The sequence below is a fragment of the Salmo salar genome, chromosome ssa16 (assembly GCF_905237065.1).
Source record: "Salmo salar chromosome ssa16, Ssal_v3.1, whole genome shotgun sequence".
Lineage (NCBI taxonomy): Eukaryota > Metazoa > Chordata > Actinopteri > Salmoniformes > Salmonidae > Salmo > Salmo salar.
Genome location: NC_059457.1, coordinates 4,840,878 through 4,861,475, shown reverse-complemented (window position 1 = coordinate 4,861,475; position 20,598 = coordinate 4,840,878). Strand labels below are relative to the sequence as shown.

Genomic DNA, 20,598 nt, shown 5'->3' with positions numbered 1-20,598 from the left:
ACACAATATCTATAGGCGATAGCTTTTGTTAATCGGCAACAGATCTTTCTGAGTTCCTGTAATGATATCATCTGTAGTTGAAGCCTATAGGGCCTCACCTTGCCCTTGGGCGTGACACCCAATGTGAAGGGTTTCTTGTCTCCGTCACCCGATTCCTCGATCATCTGTTTCTTCTTCTCTGCAGCGTCTTTTCTTCTTTGCTCTATCTCTTCCTTCAACCTCTTCCTCTCCTCCTGTTAGAACCAGAGCAATGGCCCATTTAACCATCATTGTTATCGTTAGGGTTAAGGTTAAACCGGGATGAAGACATGAAGCTAGGGTTAGGGTTTTTCACTAGGTCTGAAATGGGGTGAAACATGTTTTTTTTAAAATAATTTAGCTGTTCAATAAAGCTTTTCGCTTCTGTTTCAACTGGATCCCTATCAGTCCCCACCTGTCTGTCTGTCTGTCTGTCTGTCTGTCTGTCTGTCTGTCTGTCTGTCTGTCTGTCTGTCTGTCTGTCTGTCTGTCTGTCTGTCTGTCTGTCTGTCTGTCTGTCTGTCTGTCTGTCTGTCTGTCTGTCTGTCTGTCTGTCTGTCTGTCTGTCTGTCTGTCTGTCCCCAGTCTCCACCTGTCTGTCAAATGTTTTTTTTGTCACATGCTTTGTAAACAACAGGTGTAGGCTAACAGTGAAATGCTTACTTATGGAACTTTCTCAACAATGCAGAGAGAAAAATAGAAAAATAATAGAAAGATAATAACACATGGAATAAATACACAATGATTTACTATAACTTATACACAGGGTAACAGTGCTGAAGTCGATGTGCAGGGTAATTGAGGTAGATAAGTACGTATAGTTAGGGGTAAAGGCACTAGAGAACAGGATAGATAATAAACAGTAGGGGCAACGTATGTGATTCAAAAGAGTTAGTGCAAAAAGAGTCCATGCAGGTAGTCCGGGTAGCTGTTTGGTTAACTATTTAGCAATCTTGTGGCTTGGTGGTAGAAGCTGTTCAGGGTCCTGTTGGGTCCTGTTGATGCATCGGTACCGCTTGCTATGCGGTAGCAGAGAGAACAGTCTATGACTTGGGAGGCTAGAGTCTTTGACAATTTTTAGGGCCTTCCTCTGATATCGCCTGGTATAGAGGTCCTGGATGATAGGGAGCTTGGCCCCAGTGATGGACTGGGCCGTTCGCACTACCCTCTGCAGCGCCTTGCGGTCAGATGCCTTTTTGAGGATCTGAGGGCCCATACCAAATCTTTTCAGCCTCCTTAGTGGGAAGACTCATTGTTGTGCCTTCTTCCTGAATGTGTTGGTGTGTATTGACCATGTTAATTCTTTAGTTATGCGGACACTGAGGAATTTGAAGCTCTCAATCCCCTCCACTACAGCCATGTCGATGTGGATGGGGGCGTGCTCGGCCCTCCGTTTCCTGCAGTCCAGAATCAGCTCCTTTGTCTTGCTGAGGGAGAGGTTGCTGTCCTGGCACCACACTGCCAGGTCGCTGATCTCCTCCCTATAGGCTGTCTCATGGTTGTTGGTGATCAGGCCTACCAACGTTGTGTTGTCAGCAAACTTAATGATGGTGTTGGAGTCGTGTGCGACCACGCAGTCGTGGATGAACAGGGAGTACAGGAGGGGACTAAGCACACACCCCTGATGGGCCCCCATGTTGAGGGTCAGCATGGCAGATGTGTTGTTGCCTACCCTCACCACTTCATAGTCGTAGCGGGATTTCTTATAAGTGTCCGGATTAATGTCCCGCTCCTTGAAAGTGGCAACTCTAGCCTTTAGCTCACTGCGGATGTTGCCTGTAATCCATGGCTTCTGGTTGGGATATGTACTGTACATACGGTGACTGATGTGGTAAACTCCTCAATGTTATCGGATGAATCCCGGAACATATTCCAGTCTGTGCTAGCGAAACAGTCCTGTAGCTTAGCATCCATCTCTCTGGACCACTTCCATATCGAGCACATCACTAGTACTTTCTGTTTGAGTTTTTACTTGTAAGCAGGAACAGGAGGAGAGAGTTATAGCCAGATTTGCAAAAAAGGGAGGGCGAGAGAGAAACTCTAATACATTTTTGTACCCCTTTTTCGTGGTGTCCAATTGGTAGTTACAGTCTTGTCTCATCGCTGCAATTCCCGTACGGACTCGGGAGAGGCGAAGTACGAGAGCTGTGCGTCCTCCGAAACACAACCCAACCAAGCCGCACTGCTTCTTGACACATAACTCAGAAGCCAGCCGCACCAATGTCTCGGAGGAAACACCGTACACCTGGCGACCGTGTCAGTGTGCACTGCGCCCGGCCCGCCACAGTTGCTAGTGCACAATAGGACAAGGACATCCCTGCCGGTCAAATTTTCCCCTAACCCGGAAGACGCTGGGCCAATTGTGCGCTGCCCCATGGGTCTCCCGGTCGCAACAGAGCCTGAACTCGAACCCAGAATCTCTAGTGGCACAGCTAGCACTGTGATGCAGTGCCTTAGACCACTGCACCACTCGGGAAGCCTTCTAATACTTTTCTGTGTCGAGTAAAGGTGATCTAGAATTTTGTCGCCTCTACTTGTCGCCTCTACAGGTGACATGCTGATAAAAATGAGGTAAAAGGGATTTCAGTTTCACTGCATTAAAATCACCGGCCACAGGAAGCGTTGCCTCTGGGTGTGCATTTTCTTGTTTGCTTATGGCCCTATGCAGCTTGTTGAGTGCGGTCTTAGTGCTAACATCGGTTTGTCGTGGTAAATAAACAGCTATGAAAAATGTAGATAAAAACTCTCTTAGTAAACAGTATGGTCTCATTGCACACCAGCTGTTGTTAACAAAGAGACACACACCTCCCCCTCATCTTCCTCAAGGCTGCAGACTGGTCTTGACGATGCATAGAAAAGCCAGCTAGATGTATATTATCCATGTCCTTGTTCAGCCACGTCTCTAAGAATCATAGAATATTACAGTTCTCCAGGTCCCGTTGATAGGATAGTCTCAAATGGAGCTTGTACAGTTTGGTCTCTGGGGACTGTACGTTCCCAAACAGAATGGAGGGTAAAGGCAGTTTATTTGGTCGCCAACGTAGTCTCGTAAGGATGCTGGCTCGTCTGCCACTTTTCCGGGGAATTAGGGCCTGATCCAGTAAACAGAACATCCAGAGCTGTAGACTAGTTGAAGTAGAAATTGTCATCCAAATCGAGATTAGTGATAGCTGTTCTGATCTCCAGAAGCTTTTTTCTGAGACATTATGTACAAAAGAAGTAAACCTCTCTTGGGTAGGGGGCAGTATTTTCACGTCCGGATGAAAAGCGTGCCCAAAGTAAACTGCCTGTTACTCAGGCCCAGAAGCTAGGATATGCATATAATTGGTAGATTTGGATAGAAAACACTATAATGTTTCTTAAACTGTTAACCTGTTGGGGATAGGGGGCAGTATTTGCACGGCTGGATAAAAAACGTACCCGATTTAATCTGGTTACTACTCCTGCCCAGTAACTAGAATATGCATATAATTATTGGCTTTGGATAGAAAACACCCTAAAGTTTCTAAAACTGTTTGAATGGTGTCTGTGAGTATAACAGAACTCATATGGCAGGCAAAAACCTGAGAAGATTCCTTACAGGAAGTGGCCTGTTTGACCATTCCTTGAGCTTCTTGACTCTGTTTATTGAAGACTGAGGATCTTTGCTGTAACGTGACACTTCCTACAGCTCCCATAGGCTCTCAGAAGGCGGGAAAAAGCTGAATGATGTAATTCCAGCCCCAGGCTGAAACACATTAGCGCTTTTGGCAAGTGCTCTATCAGAGGACAATGGGCTGAGGCGCGTGCACGAGTCGACCCCATGTTTTTATTTTCTATCGTCTTTGAACCTAAACACAGATTCCCGGTCGGAATATTATTAAAAATGGCATAAAAATTGATTTTAAACTTTGGTGAGTGCTAAACTTACTGGGTGTCTAAATAGCTAGCCCTGTGATGCCGGGCTATCTACTTAGAATATTGCAAAATGTGCTTTCACCGAAACGCTATTTTAAAATCGGACATATCGAGTGCATAGAGGAGTTCTGTATCTATAATTCTTAAAATAATTGTTATGCTTTTTGTGAACGTTTATCGTGAGTAATTTAGTAAATGTTTAGTAAATTCACCGGAAGTTTGCGGGGGGTATGCTAGTTCTGAATGTCACATGCTAATGTAAAAAGCTGGTTTTTGATATAAATATGAACTTGATTGAACAAAACATGCATGTATTGTATAACATAATGTCCTAGGTGTGTCATCTGATGAAGATCATCAAAGGTTAGTGCTGCATTTAGCTGTGGTTTGGGTTTATGTGACATTATATGCTAGCTTGAAAAATGGGTGTCTGATTATTTCTGGCTGGGTACTCTGCTGACATAATCTAATGTTTTGCTTTCGTTGTAAAGCCTTTTGGAAATCGGACAGTGTGGTTAGATTAACGAGAGTCTTGTCTTTAAAATGGTGTAAAATAGTCATATGTTTGAGAAATTGAAGTTATAGCATTTCTAAGGTATTTGAATAACGCGCCACAGGATTCCACTGGCTGTTACGTAGGTGGGACGATTTCGTCCCGCCGACCCTAGAGAGGTTAACATTATGTCTGTGAATATAACAGCACTAATATGGCAGGCAAAACCCCGAGATCAAACCATCAAAAAAAAAACAATTTCACCCTATCACTGTTTTCAATGGCTGTCACTTTTATAATAAGGCGAAATCCTCCCAGATTGCAGTTCCTAGGGCTTCCACTAGATGTCAACAGTCTTTAGAAAGAGTTTCATGCTGGTCTTTGGAAAAATGAGCCAGAAATTGTAGTTTTTCTAGGTGGCTCCTATTTTGGCTGTAGTGTTTCCAAGCACGTGGAAGAGAGCGCGTTCTTTGGTATTTTTCTTCGGTAAAGACAATAACGATTCTCCGTCTTAAATTTTATCATTTATTTACGTATTAGGGTACCTAAGGTTTGATTATAAACGTTGTTTGACTTGTTTGGAAAGGTTTATTAGTATTATTTGGGATTCATTTTGTATGCATTTTGATGGAGGGAAACTGGGTGGATTATTGACTGAAGCGCGCCAGCTAAACTTAGTTTTTATGGATATAAAGAAGGACATTATCGAACAAAAGGACCATTTGTGATGTATCTGTGACCTTTTGGGGTGCCAACAGAAGAAGATCATCAAAGATAAGGCATTTATTATATCGCTATTTCTGACTTTTGTGGCGCACCCTGCCTGGTTGAAGTATGTTTTTCATGCTTTTGTATGCGGGGCGCTGTCCTCAGATAATCGCATGGTGTGCTTTCACCGTAAAGCCTTTTTGAAATCTGACACTGCGTCTGGATTAACAAGAAGTTAAGCTTTATTTTGATGTATTACACTTGTGGTTTTCTGAAAGTTAAATATTTATAATTCTGTAGTTTGAATTTAGTGCTCTGCAATTTCACCGGATGTTGGCCAAGTAGGACGCTACCGTCCCACCTGGCCATAAGAAGTTTTAAGATCAGCGTAAAAAAAAAAAAACACACAACATAGCAGAATTGGTCAGGAGCCCGTACAACAGCTGCTATCCACTGCAGCGCCATTCCACGTCTGTCTGTTTGTCCGTCCCCAGTTCCCACCTGTCTGTCTGTCCATAAAAAAAAAAAAATCTTAGCCCCCACCTGTCTGTCTGTCTCTACGTCCCCACCCACCTGCTCCTTGGCCTTCTTTTCTGCCATCTCTGCCTTCTTCTGCTTCTCTTCCTCCTCAATTATCTTCTTCCTCCCCTCCCTCTTCTTCTTCAGCTCCTCCAGCTCGGCCTCAGACTCCTGCTGTTTCTGCTTCATCTTCTCAAACTCCTCACTGTCCGCCTCGTCACGACGCCGCTTCAGCTCCTCCAGCTTACGCTCCGCCTCCAGGCGCTCCTGGTCCTCGGCCTCGGTGGAGCGCGCCACACCTCCATTCTGCTGCTTGGAGAGGGAGGACTCCTTCTGTTCAATAGAGAGCACAGATAGATAGACCAATGGATTAGTGATAGACCCATATCATTGGAATGAGATTACAATACCCCATCCAACATGCTTCATCTATTTCTATCAATTCACCAGTGGAAACCAATTGATGAGCGATGGACCAGTGGATGAGTTATACACCAATAAAAAGCAGAGATAGATAGAATAGTTAATGAATGCAACAAACAGTGGTAGTATAACAAGGCAACTGTTTGTCGGGTGGACAGAAAATGATACTCACCTCGTCTTTCTTCACTGATCTTAACTTCGGTTTCTCCAACTCCACCTTCTCAGCCTCCTGCATCAAAGTCCAACAATGTTGAAACAAAAACAAAGTTATAGAATATAAACAAATGGTATCCAGCATAATATGGACATTTTTACAATCTATGATTTAGATACAATCTATGATTTACAATCTATGATTGACATATTATTTCTATGTGAATCGACATTTCAACTTGATCTCACCCGCTTTTTTGACTTTTCCTCCTTGGTGGGCAGGAACAAAGGGAAATACAACAAGAGAAGTCAGATAACTGTGGCATCTATCTACATATGCGAACTGTAGAAGCCAGGCAAATTGCCATACAACGGTGTTCGACTGCAGCCTGCAAGGTGAGAGCAATGCAGATGTACGTTGATGCTGACCACACACACTCAAACACACATACACACACTGTGACAACACTGTGACATAACTAGCCTGATTGCTGATCTGTTTGTGCCAACTTCTATGGCTCAGTTTGGCATGACAATGATCATAGGAATTGGCGGGACAGAACAAACAGATCTGGGGCCAGACTAGGACACAACTGCCCAAGTTCTCAATGATGCAAAGCAACACATTGTGACCACTCTGTGATCTGTGACCACACCTTAAAGCATGGGAGAATGTGGATATGGAAGTGGCCCAAACAGCGAAGATGTAAACCTGGATAACCCAAATATATCCTCTATGTGTAATTTAAAATATCTTGAATATAAATGTATTATTGAGCATACTGCATTATGTTACAGTAGCTATATGAGGAACATTGGAGTTATCCAGGATTTGAATGGAGGCAATCACCCTAAAAGTCACACTGATACCTCAGCTTTCTTTTTTTCCTCTGCTTGCTTAGATTTTTTAGCTTTCTCTTCAGCTTCTTTCTTGAGTTTTGCAGCTTTTTCTTCTTTTTCTTTGTTGAGTTTTGCAGCTTTTTCTTTTTCTTCAGCCTCTTTCTTGAGTTGTGCATTTTTTTCTTCTTCTTTCTTCAATTTTGCAACTTTTTCTTCTTCTTCTTTTTTAAGTTTTGCAGCTTTTTCTTCTTCTTCTTTTTAAGTTTTGCAGCTTTTTCTTCCTCTTCTTTTTTAAGTTTTGCAGCTTTTTCTTCTGCTTCTTTCCTTTCTTTTTCAGACTTTTCCTCAGCCTCTTTCTTGAGTTTTGCTGCAGCCTCTTTTTCTTCCAACTCTTTTTTCTGTTTTTCTTCCTCTTCTTTCTTAGATATCTCTTCAACAGATTTCTCCTCTACTGCCATCTTGGGCGTAAAGGATATTTCAAACCCGCACTCTTGTAGTGGTGCAGCGGGTACAACAAATTCAATAAATTTTTCTGGTACTATTTGTGTTTCTTCAACCTCTTCCTATGAGATAAAGTACATTTTGTGTCAATATAACTTCCTGTAAATACAATACCTCCCATCCAACATTTATGCCCTTTAACATTAATCTAGGAAGTCATACTTTACCTCTTTCTTCTCTTCCTCCACCTCCTCAGCTTTCTCAGGCTCTGTGACGCATTCAGGCTCTTCCTCCTTTGGCGTCGCCTCCTCTTCTTTCACCTCCTTCTCCTCCTCTCTACTCCAGGAGTTGGTGGTTACTTCCTCCTGGGCTGGTTTCTCCTCCTTCTCCTCCTCTGTGCCCCGGTGGCGGCCGCTAGAGAAGGTCTCCTCTTGGCTGTTCTCATTACCATCGGTGATGGTAGGGTCGAACTCCTTCTGTCTATCCAGTGCCTCTTTCAACCTCTTCTGTCTGCGTTCCTCCCGCTTGGCCAGGCGGTCCAGGAGTACCACGTCATCCCCATCACCTGCTGAGGAGCTCACCTCTGCACCGGTGGAGTAGGACTCTGTCTCTGTCACACTGTGGAGTGGAGGGGAGGGGAAAACAGAATGAATTAGTTGTAGACAAGCTATTGGTTAACACTGGAACTTATATTATTGTTACCAGATGGGATCTTTCTATAGATCTAGGTCTTGTTCAGTAGGGAGAATGGGGTGGTTCTATCTAAATTTGTAGAAGACATTTTGGTTTTCAAGGATTTGTTCACGCTCTGTGTGTTCTCTACCTGTGAGTGTTGTTGACCTCTGTTGTCACGGTGCCGCTGCTAGACTCCTCCATCTCCGCCTTTTTCATTCGTTCCTCACGAGCGTTCCTCCTACGCTCGCGAGCCACCTCCTCATCATCATCAGTGGTGCTGAAGCCCCTGAAACAAGCCAAGACATACACATAAATGAATGGGAGATGTTAGCCTTTTGTGTACAATTATTACTGCCATACAAATGACTGATATTATCCCAATGCCTATTGCATATCATTATGATTCCCATACATACCAAACCATCACTACAATTATTTTCACCTATAGTGGTTTACATAACAATTGTAAGAAATCAAGTTCTTGTTTCATCAAGTGTTTTACAGAGGGACATTTATTGGGGCCTAAGCTTCATTTCTTTCCACCCCGAGGAGTTTCTTACATTGTGTCCCAAATGGCACCCTATTCCCTACTAATTACACTACTTTTGACCAGAGCCCTATGGGCCCTGGTCAAAAGTGGTGCACTCTATAGGGAATAGGGTCCCATTTGGGATGCAATCTTGGTCTTTAACCAAACGTGGAGTTAGGGAAGCAGAGAGACGTTGTGTACTGGACTAGGTCTCTGTTACAGTTAGCTACATGGGAGGTGAATGTAAATTGTGTGTATATAGGCAGATACAAACATACAGTATGTTGGACTGAGAAAAGTTTAATTCCATCTCCGTTCTTTATACAACACTAAATCTGCCATGTAGTCATGGCCTAATCCTTATGTCCCAAAGTGTGATTATATACAGTACATAAAGTCTTTAAGACACCTTACTGTATATACAGCCACAACTTTTAAAAGAGCTGTCTTAAACTGATTCATTTGTGGATGGGTTTACACTACAGACCCTATGCAAGCGTTCACAAAGAACATGCTAAATGGAGTTACACACAGGTTCAGGCTAACACGAAAACGCTAAAGTTCAGACTGCTCATCCGTCTAACCAACAGTCTCGTACTGCTTTGAGAGATGATGATCCAGCCATAGACCTTACACTGCACAATAGTGCAGACGGTCTCACAAACTATTCAAAGATGAATTATCAGGTCTTGTCAGTCAAACACTTGACCCTGTACTGATCCACCATGTTGTCTCCCAGTGAGCTGACCTCCAGAGCAATTACAGATACGGCGGATGGATGGATGCATGATGTCGTGGTGGAGGAAGGTCAGGCTGATAACACACACAGGTATGTATGTGTTGCGAATCAAAACGTCACTGAGGTGAAAGAGAGAGAGAATAGGGAGAGCCCCAGAGGGAACACAATGCTCATCAACTGGTCTCCCAGCCAAGATAAAGAGAAACCAAAATCCATATCGCGATAACTTGACTGAATTATCATGATAGCGATACAATGAATAACACATTTATTTAAAAAAATTATATTAACCTTAAAACTACTACTACAACTTTGAATGTTGTAGCTATCAATTGGTCAATTAACAATCACCCATATTAGCAAACTTGTTTCATTTCAAACTTCACATTTCTATGGTAGGGTTATAGATTATTTATCGTAACCAACCATATCAAGAAAATATCCACGATAACTGGTTGGTTTGTTCGGAGTCGATAACTTTTGGTTTATCGTCCCAGCTCTAGAAAGTGGAATACGGAGATAGGAGGAGCAAGAAATTGAGAAATCAATTCCCTTCTCTCCTTCCGTATTCATCATGTGTGTGTGTGTGTGTGTGTGTGTGTGTGTGTGTGTGTGTGTGTGTGTGTGTGTGTGTGTGTGTGTGTGTGTGTGTGTGTGTGTGTGTGTGTGTGTGTGTGTGTGTGTGTGTGAGAGGATCCGTGGCTGCAGAGCATGCCATGCCATCCCTTGCCTTGTTTATGAGGTGAGCAGAGAGCTTGAAATGGCCCATTGATAGAGAATGGGTATTATTTCCCCCTGCTCTCTCTCACACAAACAAAAACACACTGGGAAGGCTGAAGTAAGGCCACACACACATAATGACAAAGTAAAAACAGGTTTTTAGATTAATTTTTATTATTATTGTTATTTTTTTTACACCCTCTACAACCACTGTGATTATTATTATTATTTGACCCTGCTGGTCATCTCTGAACATTTGAACATCTTGGCCATGTACTGTTATAATCTCAAAAAGGCACAGCCAGAAGAGGACTGGACACCCCTCATAGCCTGGTTCCTCTCTAGGTTTCTTCCTAGGTTCCTGCCTTTCTAGGGAGTTTGTCCAAGCCACCGTGCTTCTACATCTGCATTGCTTGCTGTTTGGGGTTTTAGGCTGGGTTTCTGTATAGAACTTTGTGACATCGGCTGATGTAAAAAGGGCTTTCTAAATACATTTGATTGATGTTCGATTGGGTTCAAGTCCGGGGTCTGGCTGGGACACTCAAGGAATCTTGTCCCGAAGCCACTCCTGTGTTGTCTTGGCTGTGTGCTTAGGGTCATCGTCCTGTTGGAAGGTGAACCTTTGCCCCAGTCTGAGGTCCTGAGTGCTCTGGAGCAGTTTCATCAAGGATTTCTCTGTACATTGCTCCATTCATCTTTCCCTCAATCCTGACTAGTCTCTCAGTCCCTGCCACTGAAAAACATCCCCACAGCATGATGCTACCACCCCCATGCTTCACCGTAGGGATGGTGCCAGGTTTCCTCCAGACATGACGCTTGGCATTCAGACCAACGAGTTCAATCTCAGTTTCATCCGACTAGAGAATCTTGTTTCTCATGGTCTGAGAGTCCTTTAGGTGCCTTTTGGCAAACTCCAAGCGGGCTGTCATGTGCCTTTTACTGAGGAATGGCTTCCATCTGGCCACTCTACCATAAAGGCCTGATTGGTGGAGTGTTGCAGAGATGGTTGTCCTTCTGGAAGGTTCTCCCATGTCCACAGATGAACTCTGGAGTCACCATCGGGTTCTTGGTCACCTTCCTGACTATAGTCCTTCTCCACCGATTGCTCAGTTTGAACGGGCGGCCAGCTCTAGGAAGAGTCTCGGTGGTCCCAAACTTATTCCATTTAAGAATGATGGAGGCCACACTGTTCTTGGGGACCTTCAATACTGTAGAAATATTTTGGTACCCTTCCCCAGATCTGTGCCTTGACACAATCCTGTCTCTGAGCTCTACAGACAATTCCTTCAACCTCATGGCTTTGTTTTTGCTCTGACATGCACTGTCAACTGTGGGACCTTATATAGACAGGTGTGTGCCTTTCCAAATCATGTCCAATCAATTAAATTTACCACAGGTGGACTGCAATCAAGTTTTAGAAAGTTATTTCTGTTTTTATTTGTAATAAATTAGGAAAAATTTCTAAAAACATGTTTTCACTTTGTCATTATGCTGTATTGTGTGTAGATTGATGAGGATTTTTTTAAATTTAATACATTTTAGAATAAGGCTGTAACGTAACAAAATGTGGAAAAAGTCAATGGGTCTGAATACTTTCCGAATGCACTGTATATACACTGAGTGGAAAAAACATTAGGAACACCTTCCTAATCTTGAGTTGCCCTCAGAAAACTCAAAATGGTGCACCTGGCACCTACTACCATACACCGTTCAAAGGCTCTGAAATCTTTTGTATTACCCATTCACCCTCTGAATAGCACACATACACAATCTTTGTCTCAATTGTCTCAAGGCTTAAAAATCTTTCTTTAACCTGTCTCCTCCCCTTCCTATACACCGATTAAAGTGGATTTAACAGCTTTCACCTGGATTTACCTGGTCAGTCTATGTCATGGAAAGAGCATGTTTTGTACACTCAGTGTATATATACTGTACACTACATCACCGAAAGTATGTGGACACCTCTTCAAATGAGTGGATTTGGCTATTTCAGCCACACCCGTTGCTAACAGGTGTATAAAATCGAGCACACAGCCATGCAATCTCCATAGACAAGCATCAGCAGTAGAATGGCCTTACTGAAGAGCTCAGTGACTTTCAACGTGGCACCGACATAGCATGCCACCTTTCCAAAATGTCAGTTTGTCAAATTTCTGCCATGCTAGAGCTGCCCCGGTCAACAGTAAGCGCTGTTATTTTGAAGTGGAAATGTCTAGGAGCAACAACGGCTCAGCTGCGAAAAATCGTCTTTCCTCACTACCGAATTCCAAACTGCCTCTGGAAGCAACTTCAGCACAAGAACTGTTCGTCGGGAGCTTCATGAAATGGGTGACCATGGCCGAGCAGCCTCACACAAGCCTAAAATCACCATGCGCAATGCCAAGCGTCGGCTGGAGTGATGTAGAGCTGCCATTGGACTCTGGAGCAGTGGAAACGCGTTCTCTGGAGTGATGAAGCACGCTTCACTATCTGGCAGTCCAACGGAAGCATCAGGGTTTGGCGGATGCCAGGAGTACGCTACCTGCCCCAATGCATAGTGCCAACTATACATTTTGGTAGAGGAGGAATAATGGTCTGGGGCTGTTTTTCATGGTTCGGGCTAGGCCCCTTAGTTCCAGTGAAGGGAAATGTTAACACTTGAGCACACAATGACATTCTAGATGATTCTGTGCTTCCAACTTTGTGGCAACAGTTTAGGGATGGCCCTTTCTTCTTTGAGCATGACAATGACCCCATGCACAAAGCGAGATCCATACAGAAATGTTTTGTCAAGATCGTTGTGGAAGAACTTGACTGGTCTGCACAGAGCCCTGACCTCAACCACATCGAACACTTTTGGGATGAATTGGAACGCCGACTGTGAGCCAGGCCTAATCACCCAACATCCGTGCCCGACCTCACTAATGCTCTTTTGGCTGAATGGAAGGAAGTCCCTGCAGCAATGTTTCAATATCTAGTGGAAAGTCTTCCCAGAAGAGCGGAGGCTGTTATAGCAGCAAAGGGGGGACCAATTTTATTTTAAAAATTTTATTTCACCTTTATTTAACCAGGTAGGCCAGTTGAGAACAAGTTCTCATTTACAACTGCGACCTGGCCGAGATAAAGCAAAGCAGTGAGACAAAAACAACAACACAGAGTTACACATAAACAAACGTACAGTCAATAACACAATAGAAATATCTATGTACAGTGTGTGCAAATGTAGAAGAGTAAAGAGGTAAGGCAATAAATAGGCCATGGAGGCTAAATAATTACAATTTAGCATTAACACTGGAGTGATAGATGTGCAGATGATGAAGTGCAAGTAGAGATACTGGGGTGCAAAAGAGCAAGAGGGTAAGTAATAATATGGGGATGAGGTAGTTGGGTGTGCTATTTACAGATTGGCTGTGTACAGATAGTTATCGGTAAGCTGCTCTGACAGCTGATGCTTAAAGTTAGAGAGGGAGATATAAGCCTCCATCTTCAGTGATTTTTGCAATTCGTTCCAGTCATTGGCAGCAAAGAACTGGAAGGAAAGGCGGCCAAAGAAAGTGTTGGCTTTGGGGATGACCAGTGAAATATACCTGCTGGAGTGTGTGCTATGGGTGGGTGTTGCTATGGTGACCTGAGTGAGCTGAGATAAGGCGGGGCTTTACCTCGCAAAGACTTATAGATGACCTGGAGCCAGTGGGTTTGGCGATGAATATGTAGTGAGGGCCAGCCAACGAGAGCATACAGGTCGCAGTGGTGGGTAGTATACGGGGCTTTGGTGACAAAATGAATGGCACTGTGATAGACTACATCCAGTTTGCTGAGTAGAGTGTTGCAGGCTATTTTGTAAATGACATCGCCGAAGTCAAGGATGGGTAGAATAGTCAGTTTTACGAGGGTATGTTTGGCAGCATGAGTGAAACTCCACATTAACGCCCACGATTTTGGAATGAGATGTTCGACGAGCAGGTGTCCACATACCTTTGGTCATGTTGTGTGTATACACACACACTCAATGATTTACAGATGCTGGGGAGGAGAGGAAGTGCGCAGGTTTTCCGAATGACAAAGGTTGCTCAGAGATGAGAGAACCATCAGTATTTCTCTTCAAGAACACAATCATACTGTACATACTCATGTTGATATGTTACAGATTATAACAATTGGGGGGGAGAGAGAAAGAGAGAGAGACTCAAGTTGTCAGCTCTGAAATAAAAACAGCAGTCAAAACATTCCAGCGTCTACAACGTGTCCTCGGGCCCAGGCCGTGCTGCAGCGAGGCTCTGTGTGTGTGAGGCTGCACAGGAAATGCAGGGCAGGAGCCAGATTGTGAGAGAACTGCAGGCCCGCCCTTCAGACCACAGTCAGAGCAGGGGCTGATGGGACTTCAGTTAATACTGAAGATACAGCACATCTAATGGGCTGTAGTTTCATCCATGAGCAAACAAACAATGCGCTGATCGTTATCTTCTTCATAGAACAGAGAGTGCCCTATAAAGTGATCCCTTCTCACAGTCTCCTGTACCCAACAATACAGATGCTGTCATTTACAGCCTATTTATTCTATTCGACTGTTGAGGGAGATGTGACACTTTTAGATTGATACTCACGCTCCAATTGGGAATACTTGGTCTCTTCTGGACATGTTTTATGCCAAGTCTACAGTATAAAGACAGACTGAAATGTGACAAATCTGTTCTTTATTCTGCAGAGACGCTGGGATTTTGAAGACATCAACTCCAATGAACTTTTCCGTTTGATCAGTCCAGCACACGCGCAGCACTACAGACGTTTTCACACACTGCGATTGCAGAACACCACTGCATTATGGTGGCCAAACTCACAGCTAAACTACTGAATCGCTCTCTTTCTCTCTTTCTTTGCACCCGTTCTATTCTTTCTCTCTCCCTCTCTCTCTCACACACACACTGGCGGTGCTTCCTGCTGAGCAATAGAACCATTCCTCTTCGCTGGACGAAAGCCTCTAGATCCAAACTGACATTTAGGCGTGGTCACAGTGGCAGCTTAGATGATGCATTGCAGTAATTCGTGACTTTGTCTGGGAACGATTGCACTCACCCTTCAATTCCACACACACACACACACACACACACACAGGCTAGTTGCTGGCTGTGGTGCCTGGGCAATGTCTGCTAACAGTAAACTTATCCCCTAGATCTCTAACTCATACCCCTTTTTCTACAGCATACTTTGGCCTGAGTGCCAGATTTTTCCACCATCCCCTTTCTGTCTGTTGAACTTCGTCCACGGGTAATAGGGGCAACAGAGCTAAAGAGATGGTGCATTTTGTAGTATTTAAAATGCATTTGGGCCAAAGAATCTACTCTACATGTGGTCATCATCATGAACTAACTGAACAACAAACATAGTAGCATTTGCCAGAGAGGCCTAATATCTGACTCTAGAGCCTTAAGTTAACCAATCAGTTTGATGTCCTGGGCACGACTATACAGGAAAGAAGCTAACAATCCAGCAGACTACGCCAACATGCACTGTTGTACATAGGACATTACAATCAGTTTCAATATAAGAAAAGTTTTTTTAAATAATTTTTTTACTTTATTTAACGAGGCAAGTCAGTTAAGAACAAATTCTTACTTACAATGGTGGCCTACCGGGGAACTGTCGACTGATTTCTACCTTGTCAGCTCGGAGATTCGATCCAGCAACCTTTCAGTTATTGGCCCAACGCTCTAACCACTAGGATACCTGCCGCCCCCGAGGTGAGCTGGGTATCATCTGGTCTCTGTCAGCATTGTCCTGTACAGTCAGCAGGAGAGGAGCTGGGCGGCTGCATCCCAGACCCACAGGAGTGAGCTCTGACAGGGGGCAGAGCTAAACTGCAGACTGGAGACGCACACACACACACACACACACACACACACACACACACACACACACACACACACACACACACACACACACACACACACACACACACACACACAGACGGAGGCCTGAGCTCTCCAAACAGCCCAGCCAATCTGTTCACTAATGAATGAGCAAAGCAATAGAGCTCATTAAGCAGTCATCACTTCAGCCTGCCGCTACATCCAAGTCTTCTGTCTGTGTCTGTCTACTACACAGGGCCTGCTGAGCCAACACATGGATATGCTCAGACAAAGACAGACACAATTACAGTACATATACTGTGCTTTCACACATACACTCACACACATGCTTGGATCCATTTTTCGAAACAATGGTTCCAGAAAGGATTCTTTGGCTGTCTCCATAGGAGAACCCTTTTTGGTTCCAGTTTAGAACCCTTTTTGTTCCAGATAGAACTATTTTGGGTTCCATGTAGAACCCTCTGTGTAAAGGGTTCTACATGGAACTCAAATGGGTTCTACCTGGAACCAAAAGGGGTTCTTCAAAGGGTTCTCCTATGGGGTCAGCCGAAGAAACACACACACACACACACACACACTCAAATTGTACAAGCGCAACTGGTCATTATCTGTCTACAAGCCCATATATGGCTGCTGGACTATGGGAGGTACAGGAGGAAGGGAAAGTGCCTCATGACTCCGCACAATGTAAACACTCTGCATACCACGGCCTCGACAGTCTCATTCAAACAAACCTCTAATGCTGTTAATATATTCTCTATAAAACATCCATAATACTGCATTCATGAGCATGACAAAACCACTCATGTTTCTGAATGTTAGATTATAGCAAACGTAAATATTCACAGTAAAACCAGATTTCCTAAACAACGGAAAGTGTAACGGAATACGTAAGGTTTAATCATAAGCAGAATCGATTAATTGCCTGCCAATGGCGACACAGAACAAAATGGACATCTAGGCAAGCCTGCATCTGTTCAAGTTAGAATGACTTAGAAGCTGATGTAGAGTGATGGTTGCCCATACAAAAAACAAACAACAGTACCCTATAGCAAGCAAGGAGAGATGAGCAACCCTAAAATCTGAAGAATGGAAGCATCTAGGAGCCAAAAACAAATCCACTGCCAAAATAGAACATTTATAGAGTTTGTTTGTTTGTGTGCAGTAAGTCAGTCAGTCAAACAGTCAGGTTTCGATTAGAATTGGACACCACTGAAAATAACCAATCAGTTTGATGTCAGGGGATAGGCTGTCTGGAATGACTTCTCATGTTATCCTGTGTGTGCATACAAGTGTACCTGCATGACAAAAGATACAATAAATACTGACTGAGGTTTACAGGTAAAAATGCCCAGTGAGAAGGATGAATTTGGCAAAGAGATCAGAGAACTCTTACTGGGTTCAGATGAGGCAATGGGCTTAACTGGAGGAGAGCACACATTTGGGCTTAAAGCTCATCCACTCCTCCACCATATTAGATCAAATCACATTTTATTTGTCAAATACTTCGTAAACAACAGGTGTAGACCATCAGTGAAATGCTTACTTATGGGCCCTTCCCGACCATGCAGAGAGAAAAAAAGAGAAATAATAACACAAGGAATAAATACATAATACATTTGCTATATACACGGGGTATCAGTACCGAAAATCCATGTCAGATCATCCGAGTTCTATCCACAGGAACACATCTATTCTTTTTTCCTTTTTTACCCCTTTATTTCCCCAATTTCGTGGTATCCAATTGGTAGTTACAGTCTTGTCTCATTGCTGCAACTGCCGTACGGATGGCGAAGGTCAAGAGCCGTATGTCCTCCGAAACACAACCCAACCAAGCCGCACTGCTTCTTGACACAATGCCCACTTAACCCGGAAGCCAGCCGCACCAATGTGTCGGAGGAAACACCGTACACCTGGCGACCATGTCAGCGTGCACTGCGCCCGGCCCGCCACAGGAGTCGCTAGAGCACGATGGAACAAGGACATCCCTGCCGGCCAAACCCTCCCCTAACCCGGACGATGCCGGTGCCAGTTGTGCACCGCCCCATGGGTCTCCCGGTCACGATCGGCTGTGACAGAGCCTGGACTTGAAACCAGGATCTCTAGTGGTACAGCTAACACTGCGATGCAGTGCCTTAGACCACTGCACCACTCGGGAGGCCCGAACACATTTATTCTGATGTCATTGCTTTGTGGGGTTTTAGGTCGGGTTACTGTAAAGCACTTGATTGATTGAATAATGATTGACTGAACATATGGCATAGTAACAAGTATGCATACATCCATCCTACCTTAATATGATCACACACACATCTGTAGAATGTACAGAATGATCATGGCCTCACTGAACTAAGCAGGTGTGTGTGTGTGTGTGTGTGTGTGTGTGTGTGTGTGTGTGTGTGTGTGTGTGTGTGTGTGTGTGTGTGTGTGTGTGTGTGTGTGTGTGTGTGTGTGTGTGTGTGCGCGTTAGACAGACAGGTCACTCACTTCTCTGCCTCTAGACGCATTTGCTCACGCCTCTGCCTCCTCAACTCCATGCGCTGGTCAAAGTCGTCATCCATGGTGGCCTGGGAGCGTTTCTTCTGTGTTCAGACTGAAAGAAACCAACATAGACCGGTGAGTTTACCATCATTACACAACTTACACAACTTCTATGCCGTAAGACTCTGTTCAGTATGCTGAAATGAGGACGTGCAAAAAGGTTTTCATTGAGGCCGTGAGGGAAAATGCCCTGTCTGTAGTGTGTGTATGCCAAATCTAGCCTCAACACTTTCAGTATGTTTAACTCTTGTATTTCTTTTGAAGTCAAATGACATAACCTTTGACCTTACATCAGAAGAACCCTGACAGTGACATCATTGGTGATTAAGTGCTTGTAACTCATTCACATTAAGTAGCATGACACCGTAAAGACCTGCACAAACATTTGGGTACTTAAAACTGCTGCGGCATAACCAACCCCTGCTTTTCTTAAATCAGACCTCTTAGTTGTCACCCCTAAAGCCACAAGAAATATCAGAAATAAAGATATATAAATATAAATCAATAAAATATCAATAAATAATATAAATACGATGAAATATCATAATCATTATCATCATCATCATTCCAATCACAATTCTCTGGGACGAACTAGGCTAACTGGGATGGAAACTCTACCAAACAAAACAAGCACAAAGTAAAGAAAAAAAACACAAGATAAGCTCCCCAGTCAACACAGAAACACACTAACATTCACTGGACATGACTCGAAGTAGGACCACCCAAGAAACATTCAACACTCAGCGTTATGACATTCCCTGGCTCTCTATGGGCTACTGAATAGTAGGAAAAAACCCATAGCTATACAATACCTTAGCTGTAGTGAGTAGCGACGCTTAGGTTTAGTCCATGGGCAGCACTCCCTCCTCTCTCAGTATATCAACTCTACAGTCTGGTTTATATCTCAGCTCTCTCTGCTACAGCACAAAGAATTCCTGCTTGCTCTTTCAGCAACTATAACTACCAGAAAAGGCAAAGCCTGTCTCTTCCCTCTCTCCCTCTTGCTCAGCCTCCCTCCCTCCTTACTCTCTTGATTGCTCCCTCCCTCTCTCTCTTTCTCACTCTCTCCTCCTCTCTCCTTCTTGCGCAGACTATCTTCCTCAAACTATTTTCTCTTGTTTTGCCTTCTCCTTCTTTTCACACGCTCCTGATGTCTCTTGCCCTCTCTCCCTCTAGCTCTGTCTATCCCCCTCTTTTTTCTGTTTTTTGTTTCCATCTCTGCCTCTCTCAACCCCTCTTTCCCTCCACCTTTCTCTCTCTCTCTCCTTCTCTCCCTCTCTCACCATTCTCTACCTCCCTCCTACAGTATCTACATTTTCTTTTTAGCCCGCTTGTGTTTACAGAGCTGTCACTGGTTAGCTAAACTCAGCAGCGCTGGTTGGAATATGGTGTTAAAGGCAGGCAGGCAGCAGGCAGGCAGGCAGGCAGGCAGGCAGGCAGGCAGGCAGGCAGGCAGGCAGGCAGGCAGGCAGGCAGGCAGGCAGGCAGACAGGCAGGCAGGCAAGCAGGCAGCCAAGCAGGCAGGCAGGCAGGCAGGCAGCAGGCAAGCAGGCAGCCAAGCAGGCAGGCAGGCAGGCAGCAGGCAAGCAGGCAGGCAGGGAGGCAGCAGGCAAGCAGGCAGGCAGCCAAGCAGGCAGGCAGGCAGGCAGGCAGGCAGGCAGGCAGGCAGGCAGGCAGGGGCAGGCAGGCAGCAGGCAAGCAGGCAGCCAAGCAGCCAAGCAGGCAGGCAGGCAGCCAAGCAGGCAAGCAGGCAGGCAAGCAGGCAGGCAGTCTCCTAGATTGTTTCTTGCATTAAACCAGAGGCCTTCACTTCCTCTGAGTGGCCAAAACTACCCGGCAACTTATTTTCCAGCCCACAGAGTGGACCAGGGTAGGGGCAGAGACAGGAAAGACACAAACATGCCAAGAAGATACTGTACGGCCCCAGGACAGTACTATGCAGTGTTGCAGATGGTATTCCCTCGATCCACTTCCTTCCCTCTCCCTCTCCCTCTCCCTCTGTGCTGCAGAAGCCATTGTCTATGGCATTCACATAATGCCATAATGTCACTTTGAG

The 20,598-nt window shown here is 44.5% G+C and overlaps 1 protein-coding gene across 4 annotated transcripts in view; it reads right to left on the bottom strand.

The window, feature by feature from the left end:
- Positions 1–20,598, bottom strand: part of LOC106573078 (non-muscle caldesmon) — a 66,807-nt gene that overhangs the window by 12,216 nt on the left and 33,993 nt on the right. For 2 of the 4 annotated variants that reach the window (XM_014147750.2, XM_014147752.2), the window contains exons 1-8: positions 19,355–19,631; positions 18,489–18,594; positions 8,316–8,453; positions 7,720–8,110; positions 6,461–6,481; positions 6,231–6,287; positions 5,690–5,968; positions 99–233 (exon numbers count right to left, since the gene is read on the bottom strand). In XM_014147750.2, the coding sequence (XP_014003225.1) occupies positions 99–233; positions 5,690–5,968; positions 6,231–6,287; positions 6,461–6,481; positions 7,720–8,110; positions 8,316–8,453; positions 18,489–18,562 (1,095 nt within the window). In that variant the 5' untranslated portion in view covers positions 18,563–18,594; positions 19,355–19,631. Of the gene's footprint in view, positions 1–98; positions 234–5,689; positions 5,969–6,230; positions 6,288–6,460; positions 6,482–7,719; positions 8,111–8,315; positions 8,454–18,488; positions 18,595–19,354; positions 19,633–20,598 lie in introns of those variants that run through there. The other 2 variants (XM_014147753.2, XM_014147751.2) reach the window with 2 other exon arrangements.